Below are 18,397 nucleotides of genomic sequence, written 5' to 3' on the forward strand. Positions count from 1 at the left end.
GTTTAGATATCGTGAAATAATAAATAACTTTCTTGTGTTTTATCATGAAATTTATTTCGTTAATTTTATTTAAGATTATTTATATGTATTTGGAAATTATTATATTTAATATATTGCGATATTAACAACGCGACAAATATTCCAATAATCAGAGATACCGTAAACCTGGATTCGTATTCGTCGTTATAATTTCTACTGTCATAAAAGAATCATATAATCCGGCGTGTATAGTAGCATATTTTAATCAAACAATCGTAACATTCATTTTTCCTTCATCGCTGTTATTAAATGGTGCAATTACTATCGGTATTTGTTTTTCTATCGCGAAAATTAAATATATATATAGCTATAGTTATATAACGCGAACGCAATACATTTGACACGACGAATCGACTACAAATATATCCAGAAATAATTGAACATTCAAGAAGCTATAAGTCGATATTAGGCAAGAAATAGTGAGATAGATACGGTTCAGAGTTCAGGCAGAGAGACACGCGAGAGAGGCTTGTGAACAGAGAGAAAGAGAGAAAGGGCGAGCGAGAAGAGGACGTGGGTGAAGTGGAGCCTCTCGAGATGAGATGCCATGCCTCTCGAGCCTGTGTTCTTTATCGCGCAAGAACCTGTGAAGTAGGAACAAAGGAATATTCCCGTGGTAAGAATCCTCTTCTCTGGTCGAAATACTCGAGCCAAGAGCCGGAGGATGACGGAAATGATGGTAGGGGGTTGGAGAGTGGCTGGCTGGACGTTTCTAGGATATTATTCCTACCAGTTCTCCGTTTCACCCTGTTTCTCGTTCCGCCACTCCGGTTTCGTCTCTCGTTCGTTTCTGTTTGTTGTCCTCCCCGAACCCTCTCACGTCTCGCAGCAACGAGAAACCAGAGAAACTGTAACGCTCGTTAAATATTTACGAACGATTTACGAGCCTGGAATTTTGCTTATGATTAATTCAATGGTGACAGATTTCTCTTTTTCTCACTTGGAGGAATTGGCGAGAACAGATGAGAAGGAGAAAGATAGATAGCGTGTCGAACACCGACGCGAGATGATTAATGACTTATGGTAATTTGTACGTTCGATTGTGCAATCCTGATAGAATGTAATCGTATTATTTACGCGATGTTACGTAACGGCAATCGCCGTGCGTTATTGCATGGAAATGCTTGTTCCTCGATCGGATCGCTGAGTCGGCTAGCTTTTATTACCGATCTCGAACGCAGATGTGTGGAGTCTGATTAGAAAAGAATCGTATTGCTCCGTCGATGATTGGGTATTTTTGTTAGTGCATCATTTGAATGGACGCGTTTTTCAGGTATAATTACTCGGATGATAAATGTGGTTTATACGTCGCTTAGCTTACTTTCTATTAATCCTTCGATGATGAATCGTTCGCGAATTGAATGCGGACACGTCGTGTTCTAAACAGCTCCGTTTTTCATACGCATTGTTATAAATTTTATTTGTCTGTATTATATTGCACGGTTATTTCTTTCTGAACTTTACAAGTCGCGATACCAACGCTAGAATTACAATAATAAAATGCCTTGAAGGAAATTTTGAATACTTTGGACCGTAGTTCTTTAAATCTTCAAATTAAGAACATTGTCTCTTCTGTTTCGTAGATTATTATTTTACAAACGAAGGAAGTCCAATATCTTCCGCCAAAGTTCTCTTACAAAATTTTTACCAGTAAGAACCTATTAAATTTTCAAAGAAACAAATACATACTTTGAGATCGGTAAAATTTCACAATTGAACAAAATTTAATTGTTCGATCGTCGAATATTCCACGTTGCGCGTTATGCTGCATTCTTTCTTAAAACTTTCTTTAAATTTTTACAGAAGGGAATTATTGAAATTAAAAGAATTGTATCTTTCCTTCATCGAATATTTGGCCGGCCACGTGATATTGGCGCGTCTTCCCCGAAGACGAGCACACGGATGTCTAATTTTATCTCCACTCGAGACACGGCAAAAAGAACACGACCAGAGATGTCAGTGTAATCGGCAATGCTCGAATCGAGTTCCCGGCACCGTTCAATCATTCATGCGGTAAACAGGTTCCATTGAAGTCAAAAGCAAGCGCGCCATTCTCCGTCCACCGGCCGTGCAAAAATCAAGTCGTATTTATGCAAGCCGGTGCGTGCTGCTACTTCTCGAGCAATCGTCCTTCCTGCAGGTGCTACTTCAAGGAGTAAGGACAAGGGACAAGGGAGGAAACGTTCGACTGGTTTCGCGTAGAATCGACGAACTTTGTTCCTTCAACGGAAGAAACTTGTTGAAATAGCTAGACTACAGGAAATGTAAATTTCAATTGGGAGTTTTTGTGAAAGGCAACGCTGGGAACTTGAAAAGTATACCTCAGTATAGGGCAAATATTAAATAAATGTAATTGGTATACGAACACGTTCTTAGATATAACAAATTTTATTAAATTAACGTAAATGCGTTATCGAATTAATAATAATAATATCTTTCCATCCCTTGCACGTTTAATTCACCTTCGATTCATCGTGATAACAAGAAAAGTTTTATTTTCGAAAAAAAAATCTCTGCTTCGTCTGCAAAGTAGCATTGCGATAAAACTGCTTGTAACTTGCAGGGCGACGTTCGAAGCGACGCAGAAAAACGAAGCGCTTGAAAAATACTGGTAATTAGGTGAGAATTTTATCGCGAGGTGAACTCACCGCGGTTGGTTAAACAATAAATTTTGGTCGTCGAACTTCATTAAACGTTCTCCGGATCACTTTTTGAGCGCGTCGACGAATAAGTTCTCAAGAACAAGTAAGTTTCTATCTCCAGAATTGCTCTATCTAAACCCCAAACCATTCGCTATTTCCAACTCTGCAGTAGCCACCATCTGCAGACGTTTGAAAACAAACTTTTGCCTCGTTCGTTCAAGATCATTTCGTAAGAAGAAATGCAGTTATAACACGGACTCTTCGTACGCTTTTCATCGGATAGGAAATTTTCATTCGAACGCGATCCAGGTCGATCAACTTGGTTTGCTGGGCCGTGCAGCATTTCGTCCCACGCAACTCAATGTTTCACGCGTGTTTCCGTATCAGCTACGAACCGATATATAGGGATTCCGGGTTCTCTCGACCAAACTTTATCAAGACATTTTACGAATTTACAAGGTGATCCATGCAATTGCTCGAAGCTATGTTCTTTTCTCAGTGCAATTTGAAAAATGTCAGAGCGAAAGTCGAATGGTTCGAAGAGTGATACATTTGTAGGACCATCGTTATTTTGTAAAATATCTCTCTTTCATAAATATTCTCGTCATTCTACGTAAAAAGGCACTCGAGTAAATGTATTATAAATAGGAAAAAATTATTATATGAATATAGCTCGTTGGAAATTTTATTAAAAGAATTATAACAAAAATACGAAATATGAAGGGAACGATGACGGACTCGAGATATCATAAACTAAATGAAGAAATCGTTATGTTTAAGAGATCGATGATCCACACTGACGAGTTAATTCACCTCCCTCGGTTAACGGGTAAATTAATCTTCAAATAACTTATAAAACTATTCTGATAAAGTTATCCGGACAAACCAGGGACACCCAGTATAACCGAAGATAAAGAAATTAAAAAATGCAGTCACCCAAACGGACGAGCGAACGGATAATTTATGCGGTTTCACGGTCGCGCGACATTCCGTTTAATTCATCGAAAAATGTTCATAACAACACACCATTAATTCCAATTCCCGTCATATTATTTACTCGGTCCAAGGATGTATCCGTTCGTTCACGGTACACCGGCTTCCAAGCGAATGTCCATCGCCGGAAACATCCGTCGCGGTAAACAACGGCCGGAATTATGGCGCGAAAAGCGGCCAGATACGCGTGGATGCTTTACCGCGAAAATTTTGTTCTCTCACTCGTTCGAAATTGGTCGACCGATAAAACAGTGCTGGAGCTATGGACCACAACTGTCTACCCTCTTTGGTCGTAGTACGTATGTATTTTCAACGGAGTTGTAGGTACACGAACACATCGCCAAAACAGAATTGCCGTTGGCTGTTTCCACAGTTTTCATTATCTCGTACACGTATAATAATTCGGACAGCTTCTGTAGAAGTTTACACGGACCATGATCGTGTGTAGGTTAAGTTAGCGCGGAGTTACGACTAGCGATAGACTCAAGTATGTGCAAGTAAGTTGAAGCGAGAGGCTTCTACTTCGCGTGTATCTAAACGCATGTGTACACGTGTGATTAATAGGCATATCCGTGTTTTAATTTACGCAACCGTGAAATTTATCAGAAATTCTCCGTTACAATGCACAGAATGCACATAATATACAGAAGTATTTAAAGTATTCGCTGATGTATAGCGATATAAAGTATATTTTATTCATCTATTCATGAGTTTATTTTAAGGTGATCTGATTAACAATAAAGTCATTAGCGACTGCCCAAAGTGCGTAATTAGTGGTGATTACATTTTTATAAGATTAAACGAGTTAATCGGTTACATGCAATCGACTAGGTTTGTCTGTTTAAAAAATCACTATAATGTTCGTTATAATATTCGATATTTAGTGGATGAAACGAATCTATGTGCGTATATTCTACATCTCTAATTATTTATATTCTTAAAAATATAAATTTGCATAAACAGCTACAGTTTACTTAACGTTCGAATTCTGCGAAGAGAATCTTGAGTATCGCGTTTGATTCCAATTAATAACTATATATTGAAGTTGATTCTATCGTTAGCCATTACCAGACGGAATCTTCTTCGGTTCTAATGGGAATGCCCATCCTTTTCGTCTCACCCAACGGGATCACCTCCTGGCGTGGATGCACCGCCAGTTTTCTTCCCTGCTTCTCGAGCAACTGGACTAATTTATCGCGCGATTAAGCGAGTTCTTTGCTCGTACTTCTCTCCTTCCTCTTCTTCTTAGCGTTCCTTCGCTTCGTCGTCTTTTATCTTCACGCGTTTCTACGTGAATTTGCTGCATGAACTTTTGGGGGTTGAGGCTGATCCTGACTAGAATTTCTTTCGGATTTTATTTGGAGCAGACAGATATTTATCACGGTTCAAGTTAGTTATCAATGCTAGATTTTCATCCTTCTTTGAATTTACGCACGTCCGGATAAAATTGCAAGTTGCAAACGATACTCAGTTTTTATTCACGACTTCCATGAAGTTCTGCATTCCGAACATCTTAAAATTTCCTCGACACTTTTTTAAATCCCTTCAACCGCAGAATTGTAAAAGGAAAGTTTATTTACGGGTGATTGGGGCAGATGGTTCCATAATTCGTCGGACAGTTTTCATAGTGACGTTCGCGTGGTAAGACGTACCTATTTCTTTGTTTACGAGTCGAAGGGACAGAATAGTTCATTGCTTCGGCGATTGCGTTTGTCGGTTCTCGTCGCAGAAATCGGGAACATCGTCCGTAATCGTCTGTAATAACAGAGAGGACGTCGTCATAGTTAATCGTGGTGATCGATTACTTCCAAGAAGGTGAAATGTAAAGAACAGTTTATCTCGGTATTGCTTATTTCGTTCAATCCTGCTTACTCTTGTAAGGTAACAGAGCAAGGAAATAGTCGTCATGGATCTTAGTTATAGTTTGAAATATTATAGTTTACCGTTGCAAATATGTAAGAAACGGTAGAAATGCAAAAATTACAAAAGTAATAGAGCCTTAACCCATTAAGAGGCAACGTTGCGTTAACGCAATATTTCACTTGTCATTTTTTCAATCAGTTGGTGTTGTATTATCGAATTCTGTTTTTTAAGCGACTACGAGAAGGAATTTGGCAGTTTTGACAATTTTAAGAAATCGAACTATTTGTAACATTACGATAAGATGTTCTTAATAAGTTAATATATCACAGTAAATCGTTCTGGAAATATTCGCGACGTTCGAAGATTCTAGAGCCATTGTGAATAACCGAGGTGTCCAAAAGTTCCATAGATATTTAGAGCATCCAGCAACCATTGAAGCTCTACCTCGAGGAAGATCGACATACCTAAAGAACCTCTGTGTCTCTGAGATTTTAGTCATGTCGGTATTGATGTATTATATACATTTACCAAATGCACAGCTGGTCAAATTGTAAACTACAAGTTAAATAATAATAAAAAAAAATATATTATATATGCGAGACTCTGATATCTAGCATAGTTTGGTATCATAGTAACACGTATAACTATACTCTGCACGAGAAATTAATCGTTTTGCAGATTATATGTGATTTTATGTATCAAATGTTTTTTTCCTAGGTTACTGATATTTGTCTTTCTCGTATCAATATTTTTTTTTTATTATTTAATTTGTACTTGACAATTTGTCCAGTTGGACATTTGATAAATTTTTCTAACTTAATTGCTAAATAACACGTGGATGGCTACCCCCAGCGGGATACCATCTTCGAGTTTGACTATTTTACTTCTTTAGTGAGGTCAGTGGGGTGTTTTCCGTTTAGTCTTCTTTCTATAAGAGACGTATCAATGTATCGACATTACTCGTTATTGGGTATTTCATTGTTTCTCTCTCTTTTGTATTTTGTATGCTTGATCTTTCGAGAACTTTTACTACGGTTAGTGGACCGGGTACTTTCTCTTTTACGTTCTTGTGACAACGATACGATGTCTTCCTTTACCGTTCCTCATGATTGAAGAGGAACGCATTCCCGTGCCCACGTGTCGCCCACGTCGCCATTGAACCATGCTAGGCTGGAACGCTCGCAAGCTGTTCTAGGAATCATTCGCTTATTGGCGATCGTTTCAAATTCAAATCAGCTGCCGTCTGTTTTCCGCGTGGTGACGATTATTAATTACCGACACGACGGCTAGGTTTCAAGCTATTTTTACGCTGCGTTACTCATTTCATCAAAGGAATGATACAGTGTGAATACATTAAGGCTATGAAGGTTTCTATGTTAAATGTAAAATACGGATGTAATATTCAGTGGCTGTGAAACGAACAGGTGTTCGTACGCCATTTCACTTGAACGACTATTTTCTGCTTTAATCGTTTAAATACGATAACGGAGCACTATACATTAGAAAGTCGTGCAAAGAAAATTTTTGAAAAAAGGCGATCGTCACAGGTGAAAGATCGATTTATGATTCTATTTTGCTACGTTTTCTTACGTTTGTTTATTACTTACAGCTGCTTGTTGCAAATTTTACGTGAAATTACGGATATTAAGCACGACCATGTATTACTACATTTAATTTATCAATGATCTTGTTGAATCGCTATTCAACGAGCTTCATTAAAATTTAATTGAAATTTAGCGGAAGCTCGGTGATTCGTTTCCAATCGATGTAATCTTGCTGTAAAAGTTACTTCATCATAATCGAATCGTAACTCGATCAATTATAACTCGGACTAATTGCTGACAAAATCTGACGAAGTTATTGGCGGTAGTGCGTCGTTGAACAATGGTGGCTGGAAATCGATATTCCCGTATTTCCATGTGTAATTGCTCTACTTCGAATCAACTGTGTGTTACGTAAATCCGTTCATCGAGTTTACGTCAGAAAGGGCTTTTAATAATTAGGCCAGATCGCGACAGTGTTTGATAAACGACAGATTTCTGGCGTAACGACTCAGAACAGTATCGCGAGAGTATAATCGATCGAGGTTGATGTTACGACGATCGTTAAATGGAATAAGAGGCGTCGTTTCAGACTAGAGCTTGCAAATTGATTTTCTGCCTTTACTCCTGGCTGTTCGAATATTTAAGTATAACGATAGAGAGAGAGAGAGAGAGAGTAATGGCTCACTAATTTTATACTTCGTAATACAACGTTACAGAATGTTGTAACACGATACTATAAATGTATACTTCGAAATATTTTAATTATCTGTTTAATTAATTTCAACGATTTCAATCAAAATTTGGTACACTTTCCTGGACAAAGTAAACATTCTAAATTTGAGATTATTCTTTCCAGACTGTTACGATTATTCACATATCGTATTACAGATACAATAAATATTAGTAACATTGATTAAATAGAACGATAAACTTTATTACCCGGAACACTGGTACGTGTTACACGCCACAATGAAAGCAAAGTAGCATTTTCTATTTCGCCACAAATCTTTACCGACTTAATAGCCTTCAATAGATAAGGTTATTTTCAATATTAAAACTTAGTTATTCGATCTCTGCTATCGATTTATCTATCGACAGGTAATTGTGTGAATGGCCTGCAACGCGTTATTCCATCGTGTGTACAGTTTCGCAGCAGGTGATGGCGAACAAAAAGAAGCGAATCGTGAAAGTTTCACATAGTCAAACAGAACGGCTCGGCTATCTCGGTTAATTGTCTCGGAAAGCTTTCGTTTATCTTGTCTCGGGGGACTTCCGTCAAATCGCAGGACGTCCGTGAATTTTCATTATGTTTAGCGATATACGGTTCTGCATAAGCTCGCGCGGGTTCTCGGAAACGTTTCGTTATTTCGGTCTCGTGGGAACGAGTCATGCGACCCTGAATTTACATAATGGAATTGTAACGTTTTCGTAACGAATTTAATAGCTCTTTAATTGTGATTAACTTTGTTATAATGATTATATTTGAGTTAATTTAATAATCTAGGCTTTGTTTTGGGATTATTCGTTAATAGTATACGAAGACCATAGAGAAAGAGTGAGAGAGAGAGAATAATTGGTAATGAGCCACATTTTTTATGTTTCATAAAAAAAAAAAACAATTTTAAAATCCAATATATTCTTAGATAATAGTTGTTAACCGTTTACCATAGATTTGGTATTAAGCAAAGTTACCAAAAACCTTTCTTCTGAAAAAGTAACAGGGATAAGTAAATTAATCGTATAAAACTCATTTTTTTTTTTTTTTTAATATTTTTATTCTATAATCAAATATAGAAATTTTGAAACAGCTTCGTTTGACCTCTGGCAATATCATTTTTGTGTTGTTATTGTTCCGTATATTTCGTGCACGAAACGCGTCGATTACACGGATGAAGAGTGACATTGGGGCAGGATATTTGCCAGTTGCTCAAACGAGTTTCTGCAAACAACGCGCTCCCTGAAGGATAGGAAATGGAATCGCGCGAAGCATACGTCAGTGAGGGAAAATCGTAGCAACGTCCAAAAGGGAGGATCAGACCCTGGTCAGTTTGCCGCATCATCGAGTCGACGCTCAACGGTTCACGCTTCCTGGAGTCGACATGCGTTACGTCAACACGTGTTGCTTGACCACTGGGAGATTCAAGGGTTAATTATTACGCCGCTTATGTGAATTGTATCGTACGCGGAGGGAAAGGTAATTTTAGGGAAGAAAAGGGAAAGAAAAGAAAAGGGTACGATCAAATAAGTGGTTCAAAAAGATAGCTTATATTCGAGGTTTTAATAGAAATTAGTTAAAATTATACGTTCAATACATAACATGCATAATATGTTGATAAAAGACAACATTAAACTAGAAAAACTTTAAGCTAGAAAAATTTACCGAATGTCCAGCTGGACAAATTATAAAGTACAAATTAAATAATAATTAGAGTACAATTTTGTAACACAATTTATAGGATTTAAAAACTTTTCAGCGTTTAGATTTCAACAAAATTTGTGTTTCAAATATTCCTTGAAAATTTGCAACGTTTTCACGGATCAAAATTCGAATTTTTATATGTACATGCAGAATGCAAAGATAGAGTCGTAAAAGAAATGAAACTAAATGAGACTTTGAATCATCAGGTTATCGAAGATTTCGATCTTTATCGGATTCGTTAATTGCATTTCTAATTTGTAGTAATATGTTTCAAATTTTAATCGCTAGAAATTCCACAGTCAAGTGATTGGTCTTTATCCCTGCGTAATTCACATTCCAACGCGGCTCTATCGCGTTAACTTGTAATGGAGATAGCGCGGTTGTGTCATCGTGTGCTACATTACAGTATCGGAAGAAGCCTTACAACTTTCGCCATCGATATCGACATACGACTTAGTTAATATAGAACGGCGAACGCGTAAATCCTATACTATACGAGTAACCATATTCTTACATAAAACTGACGATATAATTTCACGAAGCTAAATTAAATTACTAATCAGCTGTGTTCAGCTGAATTCGATAGAAATCCGAATTCGACGTCGTTTTCTTCGACCGATTGACTTACATTTTTCGACTAATTATTAATCAAAACTAATTGTCAAATATATTGTTGAGATATGTATAATTTTCTGTGCTGGACTGGGTTAAATGCGTAGTAGAGATGCTTGTATGTGAGTGTCGGTGTGTGGACGTGTGTGTGCGCGGCGTCCCAAAAAAACAGATGACTGTAAACTAGTCAGTCGGTTAAGAGTCGGGTATGGAAGAAAGTGCTGAGACGCGTGCAAATGTGTATCGATGAATATATAAGGGATCGTCCATGAAATAAATATATTACTATTTTAATATGAATCCTCAGTGTAAATTTAGTGTTCCTATAACATTATTTCGGCTTCAAAGATCTTCTCAACAATTCTCAACATATGTAATAAGAATTTCCACGCTGCTCAAATATTTTGTTTTATTTTGTGGTAGTTTATTATCGAATAAACTCGATACAGAATTGATCCGCATCTCTTACTCGCAATCTATCAATTATTATTATTTCTTTTTATTATTACTTAATTTGTACTTTACAATTTGTCCAACTGGACATTGGGTAAATTTTTCTAGCTTAATTGCTAAGTAACATGTAGATGGCTACCCCCAGCGGGATACGATCTTCGAGTAATCTATCAATTATAACAGCGAATCTAAAAATCCTGAAGGAAGTTTAATCGCGTTAGAACGATATTCTCGCGTGGCAGCTATGATTGTAGTTGATCTTTTGATAGAAAACAGACGTTCCGTGTCGCTGCGAAAGAAGCAGTCTGGAGGCTGCCTCCACTTGAAACGCGTCGACGGCGACGCATCCGTGAAAAGTTTCTTCAGCGTGGATTTGCGAGGACGTGTGGCAACATTGAACTGTCCGTAGGGAAGACATACGAGACCCGTGAGACTTTAAGTGGCTAATTAAACAACTTTCCCATGATGCGTAGATCGGATAGGAAACTATCAGAGCGTGGTAAAACTGGATTAATGTTATGATTAATTAGATCCCTGATCTCTCGAAGGATTGACGTGTACCTACGAGGGTACTGTTTTCACTTTGCCATTTGATGTCGGCAATGTATCGATCATAGAACGCGCTGGATCTTCTTTGACCAGATTTTCTCGTAGAACAGCGATCGAATGTTAATGCAACTGTTTATGTAACCTCGAAGTCGACGTGCTTGGTAACTCGTCTTATAAAAATGTTTATCTCACAAAGAGATTCATCGTCTTACAAACATGTTTTCCTATTGAAAATATTATTTTGGATTGTTATCTCGGATGGATGGGTTATCATCCGTAATGTATTATTATTCTCTATCCGTATTTATAATGATTTTTCATATGGAAATTGTTGAAGGTTGTTAAAGATGAAAGATAAATTTATTAGAGATATTGAGCGTTCGTTATTTGCTTTAATGTAGCGCGATGTTTATTTTCTTGAAACATAAGAGAAACAGCGACGAAAGAGAAGGACACAGCCAACAAGTAATTTCCTTGTCGAAGCAAGATACTGTTGGCCGTTTTAAAACCATTAATTTACAGACTTCCAATTAATTGAGCATTTCATAGTCGAGTAATTACGTTTAATCGGTATTAATCTCAAACTGCTAAACTAGTTTTTTAAATATTCTGAGCATATTTACTCGGCCCTCGTCCATTCCATTTTTCTTTCAACTCATTCAACAGTTTGTATAAATATATGTATACTTTGTTCATATACAGAGTATAACGAATCTCTGTTTCTTTAGTTGTATTCGTGAAAATCTAAATTTGCATAAACATCCGCAATCTACTCATAATCTAATATTACAATTCATCGTCCTTTCTCTAAATCGATTACATTCGATCACTTAAATCCATCTCACGTTTCCTATCCACCATACAATTTCCTTTTCCCATCAACTCAAATTTTTACCATCGTTTCCTTTCTCCTTCAGCCCGTTAACATTCTTACGCAAGCGACGCAAGTTCAGCAAGCAGAAACAAGCGGAGTGCCATTGTCCAAGATGACGATGCAGTCGTCGCTTCTGGTTGACCAATTTCGTTGTGGGCTTGAAGGCCAGAGATCGTAGAGAACGCAGCCTCCCGTCACGTGGATTACGTAAGGCAATTCGCTTTCCACCGAATGCGGGACGCCTAGAAACCGGAGAAATGCAGCGCGTGCTCGAACGAGCCTCTGCATTATAACCGGCGCTCCGTTGCCGGCAGACTATTTTGAAGCTGTGATTTTTAGAAATATGGGTCAGCCTCGTGCTTCCTGTCCCCGCTTGGCGCACGCTGTGTACACGCACAATTTCGTTCTCTCGTTTTGTTTCACTCTCGCTCGTTTCGCTTCGATTTTCTCCTATTTTCGTTCCCCTCGTTCTTCCACTTAGCGAGAACGCAGGTCCGAAAATTTATCGTCAAGGCGATTCTTATTTGTTTTGCGCCTTCAGAGTTCCGTTTTTATCGTAATCGGTTTCCCTTGTATATTTTCTTTTTTGTTATCGATACCGGTGTTACGAATTTCACTGTTTATTAACCTATTCATTAACTATTAATTTATTAACTATTTCATTATGGAAAAACGTTCATGAAACTCGAAAATGTTAAGCTTAAGCCTTACACGATACCAAATCTTTAAGTCTCTACATTCTGTATAAATTTAAAGTAACAAAAGCTCGCCTTAAAGTAACGATAAAAAAATCCTCATACTATCGATTAGAAACTCAAGTTAATCAGCATCATTCAATTATTCGTTTAAAGAAGCAACATGAAAACGAATCGATTCACGCACAAACGAACGCTCGTTGCCAACTTATTTTGTCATTAGTATAAAATCACTTTCTTCCTTTTACGCTAGTCATTCCAAGACATCCTGTACATTAGAGATCGAGAAGAAAATCTCATTTCAGTCTGATCAATCGTCTCTGAGCTACAGAAAAACCAAAGTGCCACTGAACGTTAATTAGTAGCGTTTAAACGATGGTTCGACGAGACATCGTTGAAAAGAACGCGTTACAGTCGCCGCGGAAGCGGACAACAACTTTTCCAGCGACAACGATCACAAATATGGTGGCCTAGGTAGCTCGACTATTTTTAAAGCGACATTTAGCTTTCGCCTATGACTTCCCAACTGGCTGCACATTATTTTTCTCTCTCGTCTCCTTGTTTTCGGCTTATCCTCTATTACTTTCTCCTCTGCACCCTCCATTTTCCCCCCTTCAACCGTCCTACCTTTTTTCTTCTCTCGCTGCTACGCGTCTGTTTCTATTCCCTCGCATTTCCCGTAATATCTTTCCGTTCGTATCCTCGTGCTGTTATTTCTTCTAGGCTGGCAACATGCCGTGGAAACAGATGGATCTTAATCTTGCAAAGCGGCGATGTCTCGAAGAAAGAATCTACGGCGTAGAAAAGAAAGGCTTCATTTCAGTTAGGATTATTTACCTTTCAGGATTTATCGTCTGACGATTTGGTGGTTGAAATCGAGCGACAGTGTCGACACGCGATTCGATGGAAAATTTTCCGTGGCGTTTCTCGAGTGCAGCGATTGATTCGTTTATATAGAGAAAAAAAAAATAATAACACCAGTGTTCATAAATTTTATTTATAATAAATATTTTTAAATTAGAATAAATATGACCAGTGTTCAGTTATGTACGTAATTATCGTTCGAGAATATTTTTTACGAATGGAAAGAAACTTGACTCGGACCATCTAATTGTGTATTTTATTTCAAACCGCAAATATAGCGATACACTCAATTAAACTACATGAATTCCTTTGTCTCTGTCTCATTTTTTAACATATAACTGTATACGTCTGTTTTTTTCATATTTCTGTACACATTAAAATATTATATCTCCTTTGATCTACGTCAAAATTACAGTTAAAATTAGCATAATTACTTTAAACGTCCGAAACGCGTCACTACACGTAGAATCCCCTTTTTTCAACTTTAATTTCATCTTCGTTTATTTTATCGTTAAAAACTGAATAGGTAGGTGAACAAGGAAATAGAAGATATTTCAAGCAGCAAAACTTTAATCCTATTTGATGATTTACGCAGATACTTCCACTTAATCAAACGTCCAGAACGATTTAATGAAGTGGTATACATGGTCATTATTAGTCCCGGTATTTCTAATATAATTAAATTATATCTATAATTCACGAGCGTTTCTATTTTCGAGACAGCACGATGATGTAACCGGTGATTTAATACGCCGTGTGTCCAGCGAAACGGGACCACCTGATGCCAGATGAAGAGATTATCATGTTGCATAGACGGACACGGAGTGCGTGGACCAAATGATCCGCAGATAAATTTAGCAGATTAGCCGCATTAGCCCGGATTGTTGAACCGTAAGGCGCCCATTCGTTCGTTGAACTCATTCCTTGGATGCTACCAAGAAGCTGGACGATGAGAAAAATCCAGATTCTTCGCTTTAGTAACCCAATAAGGGTTAACGAGACATTGCATTCGCAATTTTCTCATTTTTCCACTCGATTTATATTGTTGAGATATCTAAATTTTCGCAAAAAGATTGCCGATCTTCCAGCTGTTACAATTTCTTCGACGATAATCGTACAATAATCGTACGCACAGAGATGCTATTACACTAGGCGGAGCGAGAAAATTAAGTTGGACATTTTCTAAAAAAAAATCTTAGAATATCAGACACTTGTACGTAGCTTAATACATTTTTTTACGATTTAAACTCGAGGATCGCATGATTCGCACGAATTTAAAGACCGAAATTCCATTTCTTGAGTCGTAGTCGTTAAAATGCAAATCTGCATAAATATCCTCAGTCCACTGATCAAATGCAAAATTATGTTCCGCTATCGTGGCCTACATCGCGCAGCAATAAACTGTAGACGAATAGTTTTTCGTAGCGTAATTAAATTTCTGTGGTCGCAAAGTGGCAGCAGTTTAAAATTAGGCGACGAGTACGGGAGCTGTTCCCGCCCCTGGATCGCGAAACATAAAGGCTGCCTCTTTGCTCCAGGCTACTCTTGCAACGACACGTTATTTTGGAAGCGGCAACTGTTACGAGAAAATTGACCGATGCTTAACTGGTTATCATTTCCGACAGCTGGGAACCTCCTAATTTGACGCCACGTCGTAAGTTGTAATGTGGCTAACGTGACATAACGCTGACACGTTGGCTGCTTGTCATGTATTAAGTCGAATTTTGATGTCCTTATTTACATACGTGCTACGGTAGATACCCAAGTAATTGAAAAAGAAGTCTACTGTTTATATAGATGAAATTTCGTTCGAATGTTAGAATTGTAATAAATACGTGATGATACGTGTTAGTAAATTTTTGAAGCAGTTTACTACTACTAAAGGTTATAAATATGAGTTTGAAAGCTAGTGATAAGATATATTGTACAATTGGTAGCGTGCATCGTCTCGAGTTGTGCAGTGTAGAAATCGTAAAGAATTCCGTGATTAGTAACACTTTATAGCGACAACGATTATTGAATTCATCGATTTAACGATTTCCTTTGTTTATTTGTTTTACAGCTTGATGATACGGCGCTCCAACTGTATAAAGATGGCGATTACGGCGCTTATTTGGACCTTGAAGCCTCCATCAGCGAGCAACAGGAAGAATTCGAAGGTTTCCAGACCAAGTAAGTCTTCTCGTCATTCGACATCCTTAATAACAAGCATCACGCTTTAATTACTTTAATTACCTACTCCATCCCCTTACAAATGTTCTATAGAATCGGTTAGATAGGGATTTTAATGTAAATTACGATTAAAATTACTACGGATAAGATAGACAAATATTTAGAACATTGTTATAATTTTATAAGTATACGAAGATTATCACCTCATATCGTATCATATTTCAAAACAATACAGTAGATGCTAGGACGTAACGTGTTTTATGATTAATCATGAGTAATTAGAGGAACTCTGTCGGAGACAAATATTTTGTCGAGCTTGCAAGATGCATGGAGAACTTGGAGCCCCGTCTCTGGTACCTTTGATCCCATGGGATTCGATGTGCTTTACCTACCTCGTGTTGGGACAACTGAATTATACAGCAACTGTTCCTAAGATATATGAACAAACTTTGCAAGCATGTTTTTAGTAAGCGTAAGGACGAAAAGATATCGCGTAAATGTAGTAGAGTTAAGGTCTTTTAACGTTGCATATTGAGCTGAATAAACTTTCCCTCCGATATAAACCGAGGAATTCGTATTTAAGGGATCTATTTAAATTGCAAAGTTCCATTGTCTCAAATGATTTGGAATACAATACTCGTAGTTCTGTATCGTTTGAAATAACCAATCTTTCCACTTTCTACATAAAGCACAATCCAAATATGTCAAATGTTTGGACGACCTTTTTATCGGAATAATATAGTTTTCTCTTTATTTAATAATTAAATAAAATGCGTTAATTAAATTTTTGTATCGGAGCAAGATGGGCGTACGAGTTCACGAGAAAAGACTTGCAAGACAATGCAATAAGAAAAAGCTCGTTGTCGGGAGCCGTGTTATATGAAATTAAATCAACAGCACTAAGGCAGTATGACGAATCGTGTAGATAGGGAACCGTGAGAGATTGATGACACTGATCTCGAGCTAGGCTATTGACATACTACTGTGAATTGGAAAGAACGCCATTGAAGGAAAAGCGGGTTTCATTGCCGGTTATTTTGACTTGTTTTCGTCGACACATATTTCATTCAGTCGAACTTAATATGTTCTTTACTCTTGTTTGACACATTTCTTCGCCTTTCTCCTTTTCTTTCTTTCTTATGTCAATCATTAACAGTAACGCGATTGCCAGCAAGAAACCTAGATTTCAAGTTAAGTTCGTAATTACTTGGGAAAAAATAAATCTGATACAACAACTTGCCAGCGTAATTAATTTGGACTAATTGTTTGCCAAAACAGACGTTTAATAGTTTGACGAAAGTAATTTTTAGGATTTCGTTTCTTCGATTTCATTAATAATTGATATATATTATTAGATTTCGAACGTTTTTACATTGACGGGAAATTTAAACACATAATATACAAATATGTCGATTAATATACAAACACAAGTTAACTATGTTCATAAAAATATGAAATTACATCAATATCCACAATCTACATACTGCAGTATATTGTAACTACAAAATTGATTAAAATTCAATTGAAATAATTCAGATGTAGCGGAGGTAGAAGAAAAATTAACATAATTTCAATCAAATCTCTCTATAAAGAAGAATGAAGTTTACTATTCGGACATCTCAAGCCTATATCTTCCTATTTAACCATGTACAATTAAACTAGTCACGCTCTCCATTTCTTACCAACTCTCTCGTAAAATTAAAACGATAATCTGCCTGGTATTTTCAATTTCCTATATTAATTATCTGTCTCACTGTATATTTCACAACCAGCCGTCATCCGTTGCTTCGATGGTTGACGACGAAGCGTAATTAGGTCGCAGCATGATATTATCCATCTTCGTGTTTCTCCTTTTCGCAGAGAATTAATTCGGAACTTTTTGTTCGTACATCCAGTAGCGGAATACATACCTTTTATTCTTCTTCTTTTTTTTTATCTCTTCTAAGCGAGATTTCGACGCAGACACACACGGAGGTCGGAAATTGCGCGTAGAAGCGAGTTAGGGAAAACCAGGGAAAACGTAGATAAACATCTAAGATTAATTAAGACCGGCTCGAGAGAAATTAGTCTGTTGGTGTTAATTTCCCATTCTGCCGATACGCGATCTCAGGGACCTTGACTTCACCGACGCTTTAAACACGCTTTCAATAATCGACACAGCTGTCGAATGACGTTCTTAGTTAATTAAGAACACTTCGAAACACGGGAAACGCGGAATCTCGTTGCTTTCACTTGGCGTTCGAGTTTCTAGGAGCAGATATGACTTGCTGTAATGTTCGTCAAGCAAACGTTCCATTCGAAGTCGATTTCAGGATTGGTTACTAGGCTGAAAAAGGCTTACATCGTAGAATCGCTGTGTGCTGATGAAAATGTTCTGTGCCGTGTTAATGACGGGTGTGAAATAGTAGGATGTAGTAACGAGGATTTAAATTGAGCTCTTTGTGTTCTTTGTTCCCCTGAAGTTGTTAAGCGTAATTATTTAGACTATTTTTCCTTTTTAATTACGAACAGCGCTGTAATAAGGGGACCCTTGGGTTAGAAAAAGGTAGATGAGAATCGTAGATTTTTCATACGATTGCGAGTCCTAGTGTAGACGAGGACTATAGATTTTGTGAGATAATCTTAAAGCAATTAGTTTTCACTTAAATACAGTCTTTTCTGACTTTTTGTTTCATACG

General features: G+C 37.4%; 1 protein-coding gene across 3 annotated transcripts in view; it reads left to right on the top strand.

The window, feature by feature from the left end:
* Fhos (Formin homology 2 domain containing) overlaps nt 1-18,397 on the top strand; it is a 244,315-nt gene that overhangs the window by 54,314 nt on the left and 171,604 nt on the right. For all 3 annotated transcript variants that reach the window (XM_069128772.1, XM_069128791.1, XM_069128782.1), the window contains exon 2: nt 15,610-15,719. In XM_069128772.1, the coding sequence (XP_068984873.1) occupies nt 15,610-15,719 (110 nt within the window). The remainder of the gene's footprint in view (nt 1-15,609; nt 15,720-18,397) is intronic.

The sequence above is a fragment of the Bombus flavifrons genome, chromosome 2 (genome assembly GCF_040668555.2).
Source record: "Bombus flavifrons isolate JBK064 chromosome 2, iyBomFlav1_principal, whole genome shotgun sequence".
Classification (NCBI taxonomy): Eukaryota; Metazoa; Arthropoda; class Insecta; order Hymenoptera; family Apidae; genus Bombus; species Bombus flavifrons.